Source organism: Caretta caretta, chromosome 3 (assembly GCF_965140235.1).
Source record: "Caretta caretta isolate rCarCar2 chromosome 3, rCarCar1.hap1, whole genome shotgun sequence".
Classification (NCBI taxonomy): Eukaryota; Metazoa; Chordata; order Testudines; family Cheloniidae; genus Caretta; species Caretta caretta.
Window position 1 is genome coordinate 16,140,096 of NC_134208.1, and position 20,795 is coordinate 16,160,890.

General features: G+C 42.6%; 1 protein-coding gene across 1 annotated transcript; it reads right to left on the reverse strand.

Moving 5' to 3' along the window:
* Window positions 1-793: 793 nt before the first annotated feature.
* On the reverse strand, window positions 794-20,582 carry LOC125634653 (24-hydroxycholesterol 7-alpha-hydroxylase-like). Its single transcript, XM_048845687.2, has 12 exons — window positions 20,400-20,582; window positions 16,476-16,611; window positions 14,357-14,531; window positions 13,719-13,856; window positions 13,549-13,642; window positions 12,863-12,958; window positions 8,064-8,154; window positions 7,259-7,392; window positions 4,879-4,974; window positions 4,392-4,480; window positions 3,531-3,618; window positions 794-1,196 (listed from the first exon to the last, which is right to left on the reverse strand). Exons 1-12 carry the CDS (start codon window positions 20,580-20,582, stop codon window positions 1,125-1,127), a joined length of 1,392 nt encoding a protein of 463 aa, XP_048701644.2. The 3' UTR covers window positions 794-1,124.
* Window positions 20,583-20,795: the final 213 nt, after the last annotated feature.

The window sequence follows — 20,795 nt, forward strand, 5'->3', positions numbered from 1 at the left end:
TGTCTCAAATATCTAGTCGATCTCCTATGTCACAGGAGAAAACCAGTTTCTTCCCTGCAATGAGTAGCAAGACCAAAGTGATAGAGTCCTAAAGATTGTTCATAGATGCATATGTGTTGAAAGTGGGAATTTTCTGTAATATTTTTATGAACTAAGAGTGTAGGTCATGCTTACAGGATGGGGGCCTCTATTCCGGGGAGCAGTCATTCTGAAAAAGATTTGGGGGTCATGGTGGATGATCACCTGAACATGAGCTCCCAGTGTGACACTGTGGTCAAAAGGGCTAATGTGATCCTGGGTTAGATAAACAGGGGAATCTTGAATAGTAGAGAGGTTATTTTACACCTGTGTCGGGTACTGGTGTGACAACTGCTGGGCTACTGTGTTCATTTCAGGTGTCCATAACTCAACAAGAATGTTGATAAAATGGAGAGGGTTCAAAGAAAGAGAAGGTTAAAGGGTGATTTGATCAGTCTATAAGTACCTACATGGGGAACAGACATTTGACAATGGGCTCTTCGACCTAGCAGACAAAGGTAAAACAAGATCTAATGGTTGGAAGTTGAAGTTAGGCAAATTTAGACTGGAAATAAGGAGTACATCTTTAACAATGAGGGTCATGAATCACTAGAACAATTTACCAAGGGTCATGGTGGAATCTTTATCATTGACAACTTTTAAATCAAGATGGAATCTTTTTCTAAAAGAGATGCTGTAGTTCAAACAGGAAGTATTTCCGGGAAATTCTGTGGCCTGCGTTTAGACAGGAAGTCAGACTAGATGAGCAGTGTAGTTCCTTCTGACCTTGGAATCTATTAATATGCTCACAAAAACATTGCATTCACAATAATTTGTTCTTAGGTTAGATACTAATGTCCAGGTCCTCAGCTGGTGTAAACTGACATAGCTTTCACTGAAGGCAACTGAAATCAATGGAGATACGTAGATTTACACCATCTGAAGATATGACTCTGAGCATTCTCAGCATACGAACCTTTTCCTATTTAAAAATGTTAAAACTGTGAATTCATTAAGGAACAGAGGAAATGCCAAATCAGAAAAGCCAAATGGTCCATTACTCTGGAGGTGGCTGGTACAGGAAACCAAGTTAATAAAATAAACTTTCATTCTCTGAGTTTATACTGCACCCTGCATGGTCCATCGGGCTGACACACCCTTGATAATTGGAGAAGACTCTGTAGAAAATCACAAACAATAGAAACCTGTAAATATACATACAGATTAAGTTTACACAAATTAAGGTCAGAGCAATGTAAAAGGCCCATAAAGTGGGAATAAATTACATTTGACAGTACTTCATGGAGTGGTGTAAAGGTGCCTTAGTGTAATTAATAATAATACTTAGCTCTTACATAGCACTTTTCATCAGCAATTTACAAAGGAGGTCTGTATCATTATCCCCATTTGGCTGATAGGGAAACAAGCACAGAAAGGGAAGTTACTTGCCCAAGGTTACCCAGGAGCAAACTAGGAATAGAACCAAGGTCAGCAGAGTGCTGGTCCATGCACTATCTACTCTCTTACACTGTAAGAATCTGTGCCCTTGGGATGGATTTTGCTCTGTTATATTGTCAAGCATAACTTCACTGAGAACATGTAAAACCAGCATGAGATCAGGCCCTTTATTAGTCAATCACAATTTGAAGATACAATACATTTACATTCTGTTTTGTTTGGCAAGTTATTTATGTTCATGAGCCTTTACTGAGCTTAACTTTGAGGGTTGGTGTCTGCTTCAAAGGTATCAGAGAACGGAAGACTAACACTTTAGGCCAAAATTTTCAAACCTGGGTGTCTTAGAATTGGATACTGAAATCCCTATTTAGGATGACCAATAAAAAAGGCCTGGTTTTCAGGGGTGCCAAACACCCACCATTTTCACTGGAGTCAGTGTGAAATGGTGGGTGCCCAACACCTCCGAAGATCTAGCCATTAGTCTCTGGTTTCTATAACCACAGTCTGACAGTGCAGCATTTTGAGGAACTTGTTAACAGTTCCCCATGACAAGGTTTGACACTGATTTTTAAATCCAAATCCATCTTTGGCCTACACAAGTTTGTTTCCTTATTGTAAATAGAGTCAGCTGAACATTTTCCTTCTAAAGTCCTCATTAAAGACTTGTGTGATGAATTCCCATCAACCCCCTCCCTGCTGACTTTCCAGCCTGGACACAGGCACATCCTCCTTCCCTGGCCAACAGAGGAGAAACTCTTTGAAAGACCCTGCCCCAGGAAATCTCCTTGCTCTTGGGCAGGACAGCAGTTGCAGGGTGACTAGGCAGCAGAGGAGGGAGAGGACACCCCAGATAATAGGCCTAACCCTGGACTGGATACCCCCAGGGGCCAGACTAGGAATGTTTTACCTTGAAATGTAACTCTTTAAGCCACTGCACACCTAGAGTATTTGCAACCCTTCCCTTTTCTGACAGCCCAGATAAATGTCCCTTCACTTAGATGTGTGTCTGAGTGCTTATTAGGTAGGAGGCAGTGTGGCCTAGTGGATAGTGCAATGGACTGGCATTCAGGAGATCTGGGTCCCAGTCCCAGATCTCCCACTGGTGTCCTTGGACAAGTTGTTTCACCTCTGTGCCTTAGCTTCCTCATCTGTTAAATGGGGATAGTGATACTGACATCCTTTGCAAAGTGCATTGAGTTCTACTCATGAAAAGTGCTAGATAAGGGCTAGGTGGTGATGTTCCTGGGACCCAACAGGGCTAGCACCTCTTGAGGCCTAGACACTGAAGTGCCTTCTATACTTGCCCCCAGATTGTGGTACATGTGCTGCACTACTGAGAACCTTAAGAGGTTTGGTGTGGGACAGCACTGAGCAGTCAGCAATTACACTTGAATGCCACATTGCTCCCAAGCGTCCACCTGTACTAGCTGGCTAGATCCCTTGCTATCGGACAAAGCCTGTGCAGTCCGGGTACCCATGCACCGAAAAGGCCACAGTGGTGTTGCCACTGAGTGGAAAGGTGGGGCTGTGGAGAAGTTGCACACTGAAGGAGAATGTGGGTGGGTCAGGAAGGTGGCTGGTTGGTCCAGACCCAACTAGATTGTCCGCATAAAGGACTGTGGGAATGGGCCAGCCTGTCCTGCTGACTCCCCCTCAGGGGGGACTCTGGCTGCAGGATTTGGCCTTATGTGTTTTGTTTATCATTCATTTTTTAACAAAATGATAAACATTCCAACTGAGGCCTGGTCTACACATTGTGTAGTAATATCACTATTTTTGGTAAGGATGTGATTTTTTTTTAAATTATATAGTTATACCAGTACGACCTGCAGTATGGATACAGTTATACAAGCATAAAAGTGCTCTATACCAGTATAATTTATTCCCCTCCCTCTATGGAATAAGCTATATTGATATAACCGCATCTATGCTGGGGGGGCTGCACTGCTTTCACTATGCTGGTATAGCAGTGCAACTTTTGCATGTAGATAAGCTTTGAGGGTAAAAGATTTAAGCGTTTAAAGAAAATAGATGCAGATACTGACAGATGTTACCTGCTTTGGCATTGGGTCCAAAAGAGTAAACTGATATTTATAAAGGAGTATAATAATTAACATGTGAGTCTCCATTAGAACAAACCACCTGAAAGAAAAAGAAAGACAAAGCTTATCCATCATGATCCTAGCACTGTTTCTGTATAATTATCATATTCTATTGTATGTTTTTTTCCTGGTATCTTTTACCCATTTCAATCCTACTTCCTTTTCCGCACAAAGGGCAGAAGGGATAAGAAAGTTAAAGATCTAAACAGAGGAGTTTTTTCAGTGTTACCTTAGGTGTTAATTTTAAATGACATGTAGTAGAGGGCTGGTTTTGGTTTAGTTTGTCGCTTGGGGAGGGGTTTAAACTAAACTGGAAAAAGCCACCCCTAAGACCAGTATAACCTCCCCTGTGGACACTCAATCTGGTAAACCATAACTGTAAAACTTTCCCATGAAGAAAAGCCCTTAGATTAGTGCATTATTCCTTACTCCAAGGGCAGAGAATGTTTTATAGCCACTCCAATGCCATGAGCTCAAACTGGCACATCCTGTATTTGAAATAACCTTCCACTGATGAAAAGACGCTGAGCTGAGAAAAGAGCTGAGCTGACTTCTGACTCCTCTTCTCCTCTTCTGACTTCTCCTCCTCTATCTCGTGATCTTCTACGCTGCTTTTCCATACATCAAAAGACTAATCTCTCTTCCTTTGTGTGCAGTCTTTTAATAGACTGACCTTGGACAGACCCCCAGAAATGGCATGCTACTGATCACTGGTGCAAAAAGAAATTGTTTTGGAGACAAAAGAGGAGTCTCCTCCAGTGGAGCTATTTTCCACAGAATTAGGAATAAAAAAAACCCAGTTGTTTCACTGACCTTCCTGGACACTGGTGCTTTCCTCCTCCAAATACCAAATAGCCGTCCAAGAAAGCATTCTTCTTTAATGTTGCTTCTTCCCAACGACTCTGTCGGAAGAAAACCATTTTTTTTCCAAATAAGCCTTGTATAAATAGTCTTAACTTTATTTCTCCAGGCTAAAAATGACTTTATACAGCTAATCCTTGCATATGAAGCTGTATTGTTGCTGGGGTTTATTTGCAATCTGTTATGAATTCCAGTTCCCTCTCACAAGAGGAGAGGGATGGGAGGTAGCAAGGTCTGACCAATGAATTATTGGGGTATTGCAGTATTTTTCTTCATGAACAGGCAATATATATTCAGTTTTATACTGAGACTCTAAGTTCTTGTAGGGAGTTTGCACACTTTACCACTGTTTGCTGACCTTTCAGCCCTTCACATGGCTCCATTTTTCCAGCCCAGGGCAAAACACAGCAAAATACATGTCCCAAAAGAAACAACTTACAGGCTTAAATATTTCAGGCTCAGGGAAATATTTTGTATTCCTGTGCAACCAGTAAGGCGATGCCATCAGCAAGTCACCAGGTGGAATGACAAAATTCTAAATGAGAAACACAAATCATCAGCAAAGGAATACATAACTGCAAGCCCAACTGGCTACCAGAATGTCTTGTCGAATAAAAATTGTGCGAAGGAGGGAAATCCTGACATGATGTGCAGAATATTTAATCTTACTCCCACTGAAGCCAATGGCAAAATTCTCATCGACTTTAGTTGCAGTGGGATCAACCATACATGTTCTTGTTCGTGTTACTATAGTGAAGTGTGGACTAAAGACTACCTGTAAACAGGGCTCAAGTCCTGCTGGAAGGCTCCCGAATGCCATTCTGGCACTTTTTTGCGGGGGCTGTAACAGTATTGCAGTACTATCACTTACTGAAAATATCAGAAGTGTGTTCTGGCACTTCTTCTTTCAGGACTGAAGCGTTGCTGACAGGAGACATCCCTGTCTTAAGTGACTAATTAAAAGTCAAACAAAACAGTAGTAGAAAACAAGGGGATTTTTTTAAAGACCTCCTTGACTTAAGGAAAAGTGGACAAATAATTCATGCATCCTCCTGTGTCTTTTGAAATGTGTCCAGTATTTTCATCAAGAACCTGCAATGTGTATTCACTGTTTTATACCCTTTTACGAGTAGACTGTAAACTCTTCCAGGCAGTTTGCACACTTTTGAGGACTTCAATAGCTCAGACATAGGTGAGAGGTTTATCGCAGGAGTGGGTGGGTGAGATTCTGTGGCCTGCGTTGTGCAGGAGGTCAGACTAGGTGATCATAATGGTCCCTTCTGACATTAATATCTATGAATCTACTTTACCACTGTACAGAATCTCAGGCCCCTGGCACGCTATACAAATAATACCATAACATACTCCCCTTTTGTGTGGCTGAGTCACCTTAACAATGAAGCTGATGCTGGTTAGGAGGTATGGAGTAGGTCTGAGGATATAATGAATACAAAAAATATAGAATGTGTGCATCTCGGGGCCATCTTGTTTGTACTTGTCAAGTAACAGCACTTCACACAATGGGATCCTTGATTGGCATTCCTACACGCTACCGTAATTAGAGCTGAGTGAATAAGGGTTTTTTCCATTTGCTGGCAATTCCAAAAATAATTTGGGGGAGAACTTTTTGAAAAACTAGGAAACAACAGGGCAGATGAAATTCAATGCTGATAAATGCAAAGTAATGTACATTGGAAAACATAATCCCAATTATACATACAAAATGATGGGGTCTAACTAAACTACTAACACTCAAGAAAGAGATTTAGGGGTCATTGTGGATACTTCTCTGAAAACATCCACTCCATGTGCAGCAGCAGTCAAAAAAGTGAACAGAATGTTAAACTATCCCTTTCCTAATGGTTCCTATTTTATTATCTATCATAATGCCACTATCTAAAGCCACGGTAGGCCCACATTTTGAATACTGCCCGCAGTTCTAGTTGCCCCCTCTCAAAAAAGATATATTAGAATTGGAAAAAGGTACAGAGAAGGGCAACAAAAATGATTATGGGTATGCAACAGTTTCCATAGGAGGAGAGATTAAGAAGACTGGGACTGGTCAGTTTAGAAAATGGACAACTAAGGGGGGATATGATAGGGCTCTAAAATCATGAATGGTGTAGAGAAAGTGAATAAGGAAGTGTTATCTACCCCTTCACATAACACAAGAACAAGGGTCACCCAACAAAATTAATAGGCAGAAGGTTTAAAACAAACAAAAGGAAGAACTTCACCAAACAATGTACAGTCAACCTATAGTTGCCAGGGGATGTTGTGAAGGTCAAAGGTGTAACTGGACTCAAAAAAGAATTAGATAAGTCAGGGAGGATAGGTTCATCAACTACTATTAGCCAAGATGGTCAGGGATGCAACCCCATACTCTTGGTGTCCCTAAGCGTCTGACTTCCAGATTCTGGGATTGGATGACAGGCAAGGGATCACTCAATAATTGCCTCATTCTGTTAATTCTCTCTGAAGCATCGGGCACTGGACACTGTCGAAAGGCAGGATACTGGGCCATTGGTCTGACCTAGTATGGCTGTTCTTACATTCAGCAGATTGAAAAGTTTGAAAAAAAACTGGAGTCAGGTCAAAACAAATTCAAATTTTTGGCTTGTTTCACCATGACCCATTTTTGTCAGATTTTTTTTTTTAAACTACAGCAGTGTTCTAAATAATGGGCTTGACAATCTGAATGAACTGGTGACATCTATTTCCAGAAGATTTACTCAAATAAATTGGTTAGTCTCTAAGGTGCCACAAGTACTCCTTTTCTTTTTAAGAAAATACAAAGTCCATTTAAAATAATACAACACCTGAACTTTTAGTGGCTTCATTGCTTTCCTTATGATTGAACCGGGGGCCACTAGCCGTAAGGCTTCCAAAATACACAGCTTAATTGATGGAAGTTTCTTAAGGTCGTCTTCAAAGACTTCAATCTTAGCTTCACCTGCTGAAACAAGGTGGCATGACACAGATAGACAGTAGTACATCAGCCCCCTTTCAATTTAGAAAATTTCAAATCAGAATGGGAGTGATTTGAACCCACTTTGTACTCATGGGTGGGGAGAAGGGATATTTCACCTTGGTGCTGAGATCACTTTGCATTGGGGTACCTGGCCCAAACCAGAAATAATGACCCACTGCGGCTATCCCATTCCCTTGTTTGAGTTTAGTACCGCAAGGGTCCTATTAACTTCAGTAAGGCTGAAGCTCACAGAAATCCCTGAAAGTCCATGGAAAAGTCATGGAACAGCACACATGAAAGAAATGTCATTTAGTTGAAGATATTACACAAATATAAAGGCCAAATCATTAGAGGCTAAATCCAGAAATATTTACCCTGATGTTACTCAGGCCCAGATCCTGAGAAGTATTTAGGTGTCTCACTCCCATTGAAATCAAGGAAAGTAAGGCACCTAAAGACTTTTCAGGATCTGGGCCTCAAGACCTTATTCAGGCAAACTCCCAAAAAAGCCAGTGGCCAAACACGCATGGACTTCAGTGGGATCAGGCTGAGTAACGACAGAGCAAAAACTGAGTGAGGGTTTTGGTCGTATGTTAACTGTGGTTTTACTTTCTGTTCTGTACCACTGCAGTCACTTATTTCTGGTTTATTACCTGCTTTGCCATAAACAGAAACTATGTCCTCCATGATGTTCTTGTAAACAGAAGGGTTGGATAGTATAAATGCCAGGGTCCAAAAGGCACCCTAAAGAGAAACAAAAATTACCTCCGCGATATTAAATTCTGGTAAATTAAAACTAGGTCACTATAATGGATCAGAGCCTGCTTACCTTACTCACATGAGTAATCCCCATCTAGTTAACCAGGCAAGTGAGTAAGGTGGGCAGAGTTGGTAATGCAATTAAATATAACGTTATTGAAAGCGTTTTAAAAGAAAACACTGTAAGTTACGGACCTGGTTTTCAGAGGAGTTGAGAACCCACAGCCCCTTTTACCTTCCCCTGGATTAGTGAGAGGCCAGCACCTGTGAAAATCAGGCATTCAATGTCTACAAAAGAGCAAAAGAAGAGGAATTGGCAGTTAGAACGGTGTTTTCACAACAAAGCACCACGTCACTTATCTGGATTCATAAGGTTGAGATGATAAACTATTGCAGAGAACCAGAGCCTGGTTTCAGATGAACCTGGGGTGGGGCGGGGGCGGTTTATGGAGTATTTCACAGTTTTTTATGGTTTCAGTGTGATATGAGCTGAAATGAAGCAGTTTGCTCTGAGCTTTGTGGGCTGCACAAATGCAGAACTCAAAACAGAACTCAAGTGATGCAAAAGCACAGGAAACAAAATCAAACAGAGGGGCCAGATTCTCCAGTTTGCTAAAACTATTTGGGGATGCTCCTCTGACAGGGTTAGCAAGGTTTATGGCTGCTTTACATTACTGGAATGGTGTAAAGCAGCCAGAGAGCTCTGGTGAATCTGTCCCACAATGTTCCCTTGTAACAGCGTGGCTTGGTCCTTTGAGACCTAGAAGCCTGGGGCCAGCCAAGCCTGACTACTGAAGAGGCATATTTGCCAGACACCAGGTGATTCCCCTATAAGAGCACCAGGAGCTACAGTGAGTGAGAGAGGCCGCTGCAGGAAAGTCCAAGAATGGAAATTGAGGCTGGGAACTGGAAAGCAACCTCTGTCCATGAGCAGGTGCTCAGGCGGCAGCTGACCCTGTTACAGCTTTGTAAAATGAAACTGCCAAGTTCTTGCACAGATCTGTGGATAGCAAAACTAGGTCCCATTCCTGCTCCCATTTAAATCAATAGCTTTACTGTCACCAGCTTCAACAGGAGCAGTTCATAGGTCCTGAATCCAATTAGAAAAGGCACCTACTCCAACACATCTATTTCAAATGAGAAGATTGCTTGTACCTTCCAAAACTACTGATGGGCGTGAACCAAACAGCCCCAAACAAAATCCCAATTCAAGTATGAATTTTCTGTATGGCTCCAGTCTTTAAGGGGTTTAACCAAAACTGAGAATCCAACCACCATTGAAGGTTAAGCTATTAGAAATATATATCTAATTGTAAGCAGAGTCAGGATGAGCTCCACCCTGACATCTGGTGGTGAGGTGTGGCAAGTTGTGGAAAAGAACTTCAAGGGCTGATCTCATTTGCATAGGCACACCCACTCCACCTAGAATGAGGCCATAGCTGCCCAAATGGTCACTTTGGCTGCTGTGAGATCCCCAGTGTCTCTGTTATTGGGGCAGGAAGAATAAATTGTTATTACCCTGATTATGGGAATCAAGGAGAGTGGAACTGTACTTGGCCTTTTGTATGATGGAGGGACTCACCATCAACTAAGTAGCGCTCGCTAGGCAAGGGACATGGGTTCCAAAACTGTATGAATTGAGAGAGGTTTAAGACAGGTATTAGTACCTGGTGGTGGGGGCCCCTTTGTGAAGGCCTGAAACACCAATTGCATCTCTATTTCTGTCCCCTGTGGAATGTCAGAGCTAATTTTGGGTCTCTTAGGAGTCTTGCTACAGGTACTGTGCTGAGTTCACTTTGGCCTTATGGAGCACCAGCACTCAAGGCTCCCACTACTATGAGCTGAAATCACCAAGCACTGTGTCAAGTAGTAGGGAGCCGGAAGATCTAGAGTGCAGTGGTGCTGTTTGTGGATAGGCTGGCAGAGCGTTCATGAGATAGTGAGCTGTGCAGAGTGGAGCTGTTTGTGAGACAGCGGAGCCCTGTGGGGCAGTCAGCTTTAGGTCATGTAAGGTGGCCCTTACCTCTTCCCCCCCCCCCCCCAGGCATATTTTTACCCAGACTGGGGAATAACACTCTGCTGATGAACTTTTGAACTCTGGGGCTGGACTTTTTGGACTTTGGCTGATTTTTGGATTGCTAGACTCAAGAGACATTTGGGTTGTGGGACTCAAGAACCTGAGGGAAAGGATGTGGCCCAATTTGCTGGGGTGGGTCTTTGCTCATGGTTTGGTTAATGAACAGTACTTGTGGTGGTTTCCCAAATTAATGCTGATATCATTTACCTCATGTAATTAAAGATTCTCTGCTACACCGAGACTCTGTGCTTGCGAGAGGGGAACTATTGCCTCTTTGAGGCGCCCAGGGGGTGTGTAAGATTTTCTCTGGTCACTGGGTGGGGGGTCGAGCCAGTTTTGCATTTGCTTTGATGAGAGGGAACCCCTGTGTACTGAACCCGGCCCTTGCTGCTATCAACTTGGCCTGGCAGAAGGGTTACATAATTAAAGACCCAATTACAGCCCAGCTCAGAGATAGATTCCCTTTGTATTATCTATTTAATTCCTGAGGGTGTGTACACCTAGCAACCAGATAAGAATAGTTTCAATACCTACATAAACAGACACTGATACCAAAAAGGAGAGAATAAGCAGCAATCCTTCCCAACAGGTGCTTAACTATCTACATTCTCTAATCTCCAAGAGACACGGGATGGAAATGTTATGAGCTGGATGAAATCTTGTTAGGGGTTGAATTAAAACCTCATTGAGATTGGTGGATGGAATGTATCCTTCAATTAACATAAGTACAAGGCTAAATTAATCACATGCCCCCATGTAAAACAAAAGGATTATATGATGCTGCCCAGAAGTTTTGGATGGTGTGGGGGGTGGGCTTTGGGCTGAATTTTGTTTTGGGTAAGGGCATGCATGCGATGCAGTGTGCCTGAAGAAATCCAAGCAGAAGTCTGTAAGCATGGCATGGCCCTGGAAGAAGCTAGAGAGAGAGCTTTTTGGGTCTGGTGTTGGCTAAAAAGACCTGAGTTTGAAGAAGCAGAACCTTGTACATTCCTTCAGATAAACAAGATTGTATCCAAGAAAATACCAGACTCCATCATCAATTTTTACTCCCAGCTGGAACATCCCCAGGGCCCGGAACTTTGACTAGTCATTTGGGTCAAAAAGGGGTAACAGAAAAATAGTGGCTGCTTTCAGTGAGGCTTTCACAACACCGACCAATGTGTCGTGCGAGAGCCTGAGCATACACCGAAACATCTTCCATGTGCTGCCACTACTAAGCCCAGTGAGCAGGCCACGTTGTACATTCTTTTTATACCAGCCATTCTGATGGCAGGCAGCATGTTGTTCTGCTGTGTGAGGCACTCCGCATAAGATGCAGAACGAGATTTTCAAGTTCGTGATCTATGGTGCCACCTCTGATGTGGTGGAAAAATTGTGAGATGCCAGCAGCATCCTCCCTTCCTTGGTGTCAGCACTAACAATGCATTATGCAGTGCTCTTCAGCTATGGGTGTCGGGTATCAGAGGCTGAGGGAGGCTGTGCCTCCCCAAACAGCCTGGAGTGGCTCTGCCCACACTCCACCCCTAGGCCCCTTCCTGCAGTTCCTTCCTGGTTCCTGCTCTTCCACACCCCAGACTGACTAGGGCTGGGGCGGCTGGCGTGCCGCCGGGATTTGGGGTAAGTGGGGTTGTTGCTGCGCTGCCTGCCCGGTACTCCGGGGCTGGGGTTGGGGGCCTGTCTGGAGCTCCAGGGCTGGGGGCAGCCTGGGGCAGGGGGTGCGCTGGGCTCCTGCAGGAGAGATGGGGCAGAAGAGGATGGCAAGGGTTGGGGCCGTGGGCAGAAGGGGAGGCGCCAGAGGCTAGCCTCCCACAACAGTCAGTTCACTGGCCGCCCATCTCTTCAGAAGTGTTAGCACCATCAAAAGTAGGGGGAAAAGTGCCAAGAACACGGGCCTGTCTCTTAGCAATAGTAAAGAGTCAGGTCTTGCCTTCACAGCACACGGATTTTCTGTTGCAGCTGTGTCTGGTTGGGGACCAGGGACCGCCTGGGAGATTTCCCTGTTGCCTGTGAGCCAGTTAGACCCTGCTCTACCAGGGGCAGTTGGAGAAGTGCTGAGTGTTTCCTGTGCACAAGCTGCCTGGCAACCTTTACTTCTTTGTGCCTGTTACTGGCTGTTGAATGTGGAAGGTGCCACGAAGAAAATAATTTAGGGAAAAAATTTTCCTTTTCCTTATCAATACTGAATTTGAATTCCTTTGTATCAGTTGCTGATGCCTGGTCTACACTCGAAAATTAGGTCAGCATAACTACGTCACTCATGGGTGTGAAAAATCCACAACCCTGAGCAGTGTAGTTAAGCCGACCTAAGTCCCCATGCAGACAGCACTAGGTTGACAGAAGAATTCTTCCATTGACCGAGCTACCGCCTCTCGGGGAGGTTTATTACCTGCGCTGACAGGAGAATCCCTCCCATCAGGGTAGGTAGTGTCTACACTGAAATACTACGCAGTGCTGCTGTAGCATTTTTCGTGTAGACAAGCCCTCAATCCCTCTGAGTGAACATATTACAAGCTTTTCACTCCTTAATAAATCTTCCAGATATTGACCGTTATTTTTTCCTGTCTTTTCCCAACAAATTGGAGATGCGAGAAAGCATTTCTCAGATAGTGTACTTACCAAAATAGCATTAACTTGGGAAGCCCAGAACAAGAGCAGCAAATAACCGGAAGCTTCATTTCCATGCAAATTGTCCAGGAGATGCTGTATTAGTGTCTCTCATAAACAAGAGAATGAATATGTATGTTAAAGGTTGTCTAAAAGAATAGTTTGCTAACATACTCTGCCTACAGGATGATCACATTCATTTATTGAAGAAAAAAGTCCTATTACTTAACAGTCCCGGGTCTGAGGCTAGAACCCTTTTCCCCCTCCCTCCTGTTCGGCTTGAGTTTTGTTAACATTCCAAAGGGTGGTATTTATTAAATTGGAGAGACCACTCACTCCAGGGCATATCCTGCACAATTCTCCTTCCCTTTCATGAGTACAGGAATAATAATCAAATCATACAGAATTCCAACCAAAGCAACAAAACTTGGTAGGTGGAATTATGGTCAAGCAACATTAAATTCATGTAATTGAAGCTGGTCAGAGCTGACTTTTCTCCTATAGAGGTAGCAGAGAATTCTATCCCTTTAAGTTTTCAGACCCTTCAGTCTTACAAAAGTGTCAGCTTGAGTACCCTAAAATGGAGGCACCCAAAATCACTAGTCATTTTTAAAAATCTTGGCCCATGTCCATAACTTAGCCTCTATACCAATGGTAACCTGGCAGTTTATAAAAAAAAAATCTTTTGGTAGGTTTACCTTAGAGCCACTTTCTGAAGATTTGTCTTTCTTTATATCTGTTGCAATCCTTTCAAATACATTAAGTAACCAAGTTTTGGATTTACCCCAGTTCCTGTCAGAGGATGAGATAAATGGAAATGGATTTTAAATGCACCTTAAGGAACAATTTATGGAAGCATAAAACTCACCTTAAAAAAAATTCAGGTATCTGGGACCCAACTTCCAATCCTTCATCAAAATTCTGAAAATGCCTTTCAAACTCCCCAGTTGTTGGACAGAAGTTTTTCCCAAACAGGGTTTTCATTACTGCTGGACACATGATATGCCTGTGAAAACAGAAGGTTAAAAGTAATTCATTCAAGCATTTTTTAAGGCAAGAATGTAATCTTTTTGATTAGCAGTATAAGAATATTTAAGAGTGACTCTGGTGAGAAAAGTGACTATGTAAAATGGAACCTTCTCACTCGGCAGATCTGATGCTTGACAATAATAGAATCGGATCTGCTGACTTGAAATACATTAACAACTTTTCACTTCTATAAGCCCTGCAGAACCAACACTGCCATGGGAAAGTAAGCTAGATTCCATTCTGGTTCACAAATCAGTCAGGGTGAAATTGGCTCCAGAGGGCCAGCACAGAGGGCCTTGCATCACATCAGTCCCCATTAAGCCCCAAAAATCAGTCTTATGTGGGACTTAGGTGAGACACAGAATTTTGTGCTGACCCTCAACACAGATGAATTTCACCCACAATAAATAAATATTTACGTGTTTAATAAACATACTGGATATCTGTGCATTAGAGCTGGATTGTAAATCTACGAACCTTACTAGGTCATTGAGATCCTCAGTTCCTTCTTTGCCCAAATGCTCCACGTGCTCATGGAATTCTTTACACAGAGTCTCAGAGAACTGATGCAGGTTAGAGGAACTCAGTTGTTGTATCATCAATTTGAAGAACATGCTTCGGTTCTGATGAAAGCTTTCTTTGGAGATTGAAACTTAAATAGAAAATAAACAGCATGTTTTGGAAGCCAGCAAGTTAATTCCCCATCCACCCACCAAAGCAGATGGTGAGGGAAAATGTAAGGAACTCAGCTATTATAGACCAGTCAGCCTAACTTTGATATCTGGAAAGATACTAGAACAAATTATTAAACAATCAATTTGTAAGCACCTAGAAGGCAACAGGGTGAATAAGTAACAGTCAACATGAATTATCAAGAACAAATCAGGCCAGATCAACCTAATTTCTTTCTTTCACAGGTTTACTGGCCTCTTGGATGGGGGGAAGCTGATGTGATATATCTTGATGTTAGTAAGGCTTTTGACACAGTCTCACATAATATTCTCATAAGAAAACAAGGGAAATGTGGTCTAAAGGAAATTGCTGTGAGGTGGGTGCACAACTGGCTGAAAAATCATACTCTTAGAGTAATTATCAATGATTTACTGTCAAACTGGGAGGATGTATCTAGTGGGATTCCACAGGGGTTTGTCCTGTCTGCCACTAGTCAATATTTTCATGAATGACTTAGATAATGGAACAGAAAGTATGCTTATAAAATTTGTGGATGACACGAAACTGGGAAGGGCTGCAAGCACTTTGGAGGACAGCATTAGAATTCAAAATGACCTTGACAAATTGGAGAATAGCTCTGAAATGAGCAAGATGAAATTCAATAAAGACAAGTGCACAGTACTTCATTTAGAAAGGAAAACTCAAATGCACAAATATAAAATGAGGAATAACTGGCTGGGTGGTAATACTACAGAAAAGGATCTGGGGGTTATAGTGGATTACCAACTAAATATGAGCCAACAATATGATGCAGTTGCAAAAAAAGCTAATATCATTCTGCAGTGTATTAACAGGAGTGTCCTATGTAAGGCACAGGAGGTAATTGTCCTGCTCTACTAAGCTCTGGTGAGGCCTTAGCTGGAGTATTGTGTCCAGTTTTGGGCGCCACACTTTAAGAAAAATATGGACAAATTAGAGTCTAGAAACCCTGACTTACAAGGAAAGGTTAAAAAAAACCTGAGCATGTTCCGCCCTGAGAAAACATGACTGGGGGCTAGGGGGCCTGATAAGTCTTCAAATATGTTAACGGCTGTTATAAAGAGGATGGTGATCAATTGTTCTCCATGTCCACTGAAGATAGGACAAGAAGTAATAGGCTTAATCTGCAGCAAGGGAAATTTAGGTTAGATATTAGGGAAATCTTTTTATCTATAAGATTAATAAAGTACTGGGATAGTTTGCCAAGAGAGATTGTGGAGTCCCCATCATTGAAGGTTTTTAAGAACAGGTTAGACAAACACCTGTCAATGATGGCATAGGTATATTTGGTCCTGCCTCAGCATGGGAGGATGGACTAAATGACCTTTTGAGGTTCCCTACATTTCTAGGATTCCATAACGAGTGCTCAAAAGGTTAAATCCACTCCATGTAGAGGACTAGAACAAAGCTCATTGGCAAACTGTGTCCTCTGTTTTTCAACATCTAACATTACATCTACACTGCAATAAAAGACCCAAGGCATGGTTGCAGCTGGCTACAGGTCAGAAGACTTGGGCTTGCAAGGCTATAAAACATCAACATCTAAAAATGCTTCAGAGTCTGGGCTCCAGCCTGAGCCCAAATGTCTACACTACAGTTTTATAACCCTGTCAGCAGACCTGGGCTTTGAGACTCAGTGCTGCAAGTTTTTTATCGCAGTGTAGATGTACCCCATGAGGCCTTGATTGAGATTTTGGGCACTACTAAAATAATGGGTCAGAAGCCAATGGAGATATGCCAATTTACATCAGCCAAGAATCTAGCCCAGTATTTCTGTGTACTGGATTCTTCTCCCTAAATTTGTGACTTGACCTTGGATCCAAATAAGCTTCTTAATCTTGATATGTGACTAGATTTGAGGTCTACATAAGAGAATATCCTATACCCGTGTGTTGGAGGGCTTGCTGCATCGCTTCATCCAAATCTGCTTCTTTAGACCTCAGAAATTCAAGAACATCCTCTGTCTCAGTCACAAAGGTGAATCGATTTCCCAGAAGGTACACGGTGAACACTGGTCCATACTAGTACAAATAATAATAAAAAATCCTGACAAATATTGTTGTAGTATTAGTGTATTTTACAGAAGACCAAGATATTTTCCATAACTTCTGCAGCAATTGCCAATTAATCAAGAGTTAAAACCCACTTTAAATGGACACTATCAAGATGAAAATTATGAGCCTGATTCAGCACTCTGTTATTACAGTTTTACATAATAAAACATGGTGTTAAAGCATTATGGGGCCAGATATTTTAGAAGTTGGTCTTGTTTTTGTAATTTAGGTCATTTAGATGCCTAAATAGCAGACTGCATCCACAAATAATTGAGTGCAAAATAATGTCCACAGAAACATGATAGTGTTAACTCTATTGAATGGAACATTTTGTGTGTGAACATTTTCAGTGGAGTTGCACCAATGTAAAAGTGGCTTATTCAGAACCGGCTCTAGGCACCAGCAAAGCAAGCACGTGCTTGTGGCGGCACAATTCCAGGGGCACCATTCCGGCCACCTTTTTTTGGCGGGGGGGCAGTTGCGGTCTCGGAGCTTGGGGCGGCAAATTTTTTGCTTGAGGCAGCAAAAAACCTAGAGCCGGCCCTGGGTTTAATGGAATGGAGAATATTTAAAACCAGTTCTTACCCATTAAAACAACAAGGAGTCTGGTGGTACCTTAAAGACTAACAGATTTATTTGGGCATAAGCTTTCGTGGGTAAAAAACCCGCTTCTTCAGATGCATGGAGTGCATGGAGTTCTTACTCATGTTATTACTAGTAATGGGGTTTTGAATCAGCCCAGAATGCTTTGGGTTTACCTTCTACATTTCCAGGGATAATGCAATAAGTCATGTAAGTTTCACTATTTGGTTTTCCTGTACTAGCACAATGCAGTTGTGTTTTGATTTCCAGCACTGGACAATATGAATTGACCACATTTATACAGAGAAAGACCTCAGTTTTCAAAACATCCTCCTACACTGTGGGCACAATGATGAATTTGCATTTAAATGCAGGTGTAAAGCTTTAGGCATGATTAAATTGAACCAGCAGATGTACTCATCTGGAAGCCTACTTAACTGACTGCATCCATAAATCAGAGTTAGGTATTTAAATGGGTCCAATTGTGAGAACAATTTAATTGCACTCAGAATTTTGGGCCAACAATATTTGAGACTTGGGTTGAGGGCTAACTTAAAACAAAAGTTTAAAAGGCCAAAATAGCTCAAATTACACATTGCTACAACTATTAGGATACATTTTCAGCCTGATTTTAACGAGGCCTGTTTTTATGGATACTATTTTCCTTTCACAATTATTTGTAATGCAATCTGCTACTTCGGCCTCTAAATAACCTAAATTGCAAAAACAAGGCTGACTTCTAAAAATCTGGCCTCGTAATGTTTTAATAACATCAGGTGTTTTTATTCTATCAATGTATACAGTACTGTAAGGTATGATACTAATACAAATACAAACTAATACAAAGCTTCTGGGATCTGCTACTTGGACTTTCTGAGACTTCAGACAAGGATGTCAATTAAGAGGATAGTTGTTGTGATTTAAATACTTCTCAGCTAGCTGGTGAATTGTATTAATCAACTCCTTTCACATAAACTGCTGAATGTAACAATTTTCATTCACTGCATAACTGGACAGGATTTGACGTGACCCATAAGAACTTCTGTAGACAGATTTCAGAGCAAGAACAGAGTCTTCACCCAAATCTGCCTGCATTCTTATGCAGAGTTTAAGAGTTCTGTAGGAGAAGATCCCCTCTCCTGTGGAACTCTGCTGGACATGGAGAGAAACTCTCTCTTTCTTGTGGTGATCCTGAGCTCCACAGGGAAAAAAAATCTCTAATAGAAAAATTCAGTGGAGGGGAGAGGAGGAGTTGTGTCAGCATACAGAACATTACGTGTGATTATATTATATCCTGCAAAGTTTGGGTGAGGCACAAAGTGGAGCATATAGACGGGGTTGTGGTTGGTGGCAACAGTCCCCAGAGAAGACGAGTAGGGGGTCATGTGCGGTTAAGTGCTCTCCCCCACCCCCGACTGCCCTGTGAGGTTGGGGAGGGAAAGGGTCTCTGTCCTCCCGCTGCGCCTGACCCCCGGCATGCTCGGCCCCTATCCCTGGCAGCCGGGCCCGGGCGGAGAATGGAGGGGGCGGGACCAGCCGTTCCTCGTGTTGGGTGCTCTGGGTCGCCTTGTGAGAACCTCGCTGGGAGCAGCAGGCCGCTCCTTGCCTGGGCCCGGCTGCCAGAGACAGGGGCTGAGCGAGCCAGAGTCCCCTCTTCCCGCCCCCCCCAAGTGTGTTTCCGGCTCGCTCGTCCCCTGTTCTGGGAGTGGGCCGCCGCCAGGCTCTCTCGGGCAGCTGCTGCACTGCACAGAGCAGTGACCCGGAGCCGCCTGCTTCAGCCGCATGAGAAGCGGCTCTGTCCTGCTCCTCGCCCGGCTGCCAGGGAGAGCGGCCAAACGTGCTGGGGTGGGAGGTGCAGCAGGAGAAGGACGGAGGTAACGTGGACTGGGGAGAGCGCGGCAGCAGGCTGGGTGTAGGACAGGAGAGTGGGGTCGCTGGGCAGAGAAGACACATGGGGCGACCATGTGTCCTCCCCTTTAGATTGTGTCCCCCCCAGTATGCGGGGGGAAACGAGTCATCTATGACTGACCCCCTGACTTCTAGCTAGGCAAATCTAAGGAAGTGATGCCACTGGAAGATTTTATAAAGTCTGCCCAAATGGCTTCTAAGTTGGTCAGAAAACAGAATTTCTGTCCAGTGGGAAATTCCAATGTGTTGCAGGGGGAAAAATCATCCCAAATCAGAACAAACAGTTGAAAGCTCAAAATATTTTATGGAATGGAAATTTCAAACTATTTCAATTTGGAAACATTGCAAAGACCTTATCAAAAGTTTTCATTTTGATAATATTGAAACATTACACTATTAAATATAATATATGCATGTGCAATTTAAATAAATATAATAACATGAAAGTTTTAAAAAAAATAAATTAAAAGTCTAAACGAAATGAGAATTAGAGCTGAACTAAACAAGAATGTCAAAATGAAGTGAAACAATAAAGTCAGAATAAAATACTGTATTCTGATTTTGACAGTTTCAAATGTTTTCTGGTCAAAATGTCAATAAAAATTGACATGTTACCTCAAAAAAAATTGATGTTGTTGGGGACACTGGGGCATGGCCACTAGGTAACTCGAGGGGATGGAAGACCACGAGTGTCGATGAAGCCCCCTCGCACTAGGCCCAAGTGTCCTTGTCCCCCTTTTTTCACCCTTTTTTTCATTTGCGTACACCTTAAAAATTTCAAATGGATGTGTGGACCCCTTTGGAAATCTTAAACATAATTGGCAGACCCCCAAGGGTTTGTGGACCCCAGGTTGAAAACCACTGTTTTATGATAATGACAACCTATTGCGGACCCTTTAGACACAGTCTACAGACTCCGTGGGGTCCGCAGACCACAGGCTGAAAATCACTGCTGTACGGGAAAAGGAAGCTGTTTTAAAGCCTGGTCTGTAAGATCAGCGGGAAGGGGAGCCTTGTATTCTTCTCAGCATTAATAACTATAGGCTTAAAAACAAAGTATAGAAATTAGAATAGAAAAGCTCAGCTAATGGTATAAATTTAAATGGTCAAAAATCAGGAAATGCAAAAATGAAAGTTAAATATTCAACTTGAAGTCTTCTTTCTTTTGCTTATATATTACAACACAATCTTCAGTTACATGGTAGTATCCCATTTCTCCAATAATACATTACTTATTCACACAGTTATGTCTACCAGCTTATTACCTTGATTCTGGCTTGTTCTATAAACTTCAGAGGCGCTTTCCCAAACTGAAATGCAGCTCCAAACCAAGGGATCCAACCACGGATAAAAGGTGGGGAATTTGGATTTTTTGGCTGAAACAAAAAATACATGATAATAATAAGTCCAAGGACTAAAGACAAGATGGCAGTAACATCTATGTCCATTTCCTCCCCAACACCAATGATTGATGATTCAGAGAAATGTTGCTGTTGATTCCAAACTGGCTTCTGCTGCTGCTTCTGCGGCTCCCTTAATGATATATTGTAGTATTTATATAGCGCACATGGGTGTACGCAGGGCTGTACACAGGGCAAATGTGCTGAATATATCTGAACTGAAGAACTGTTTTGTATAGGATAAATGAAGAATGGGGTGTG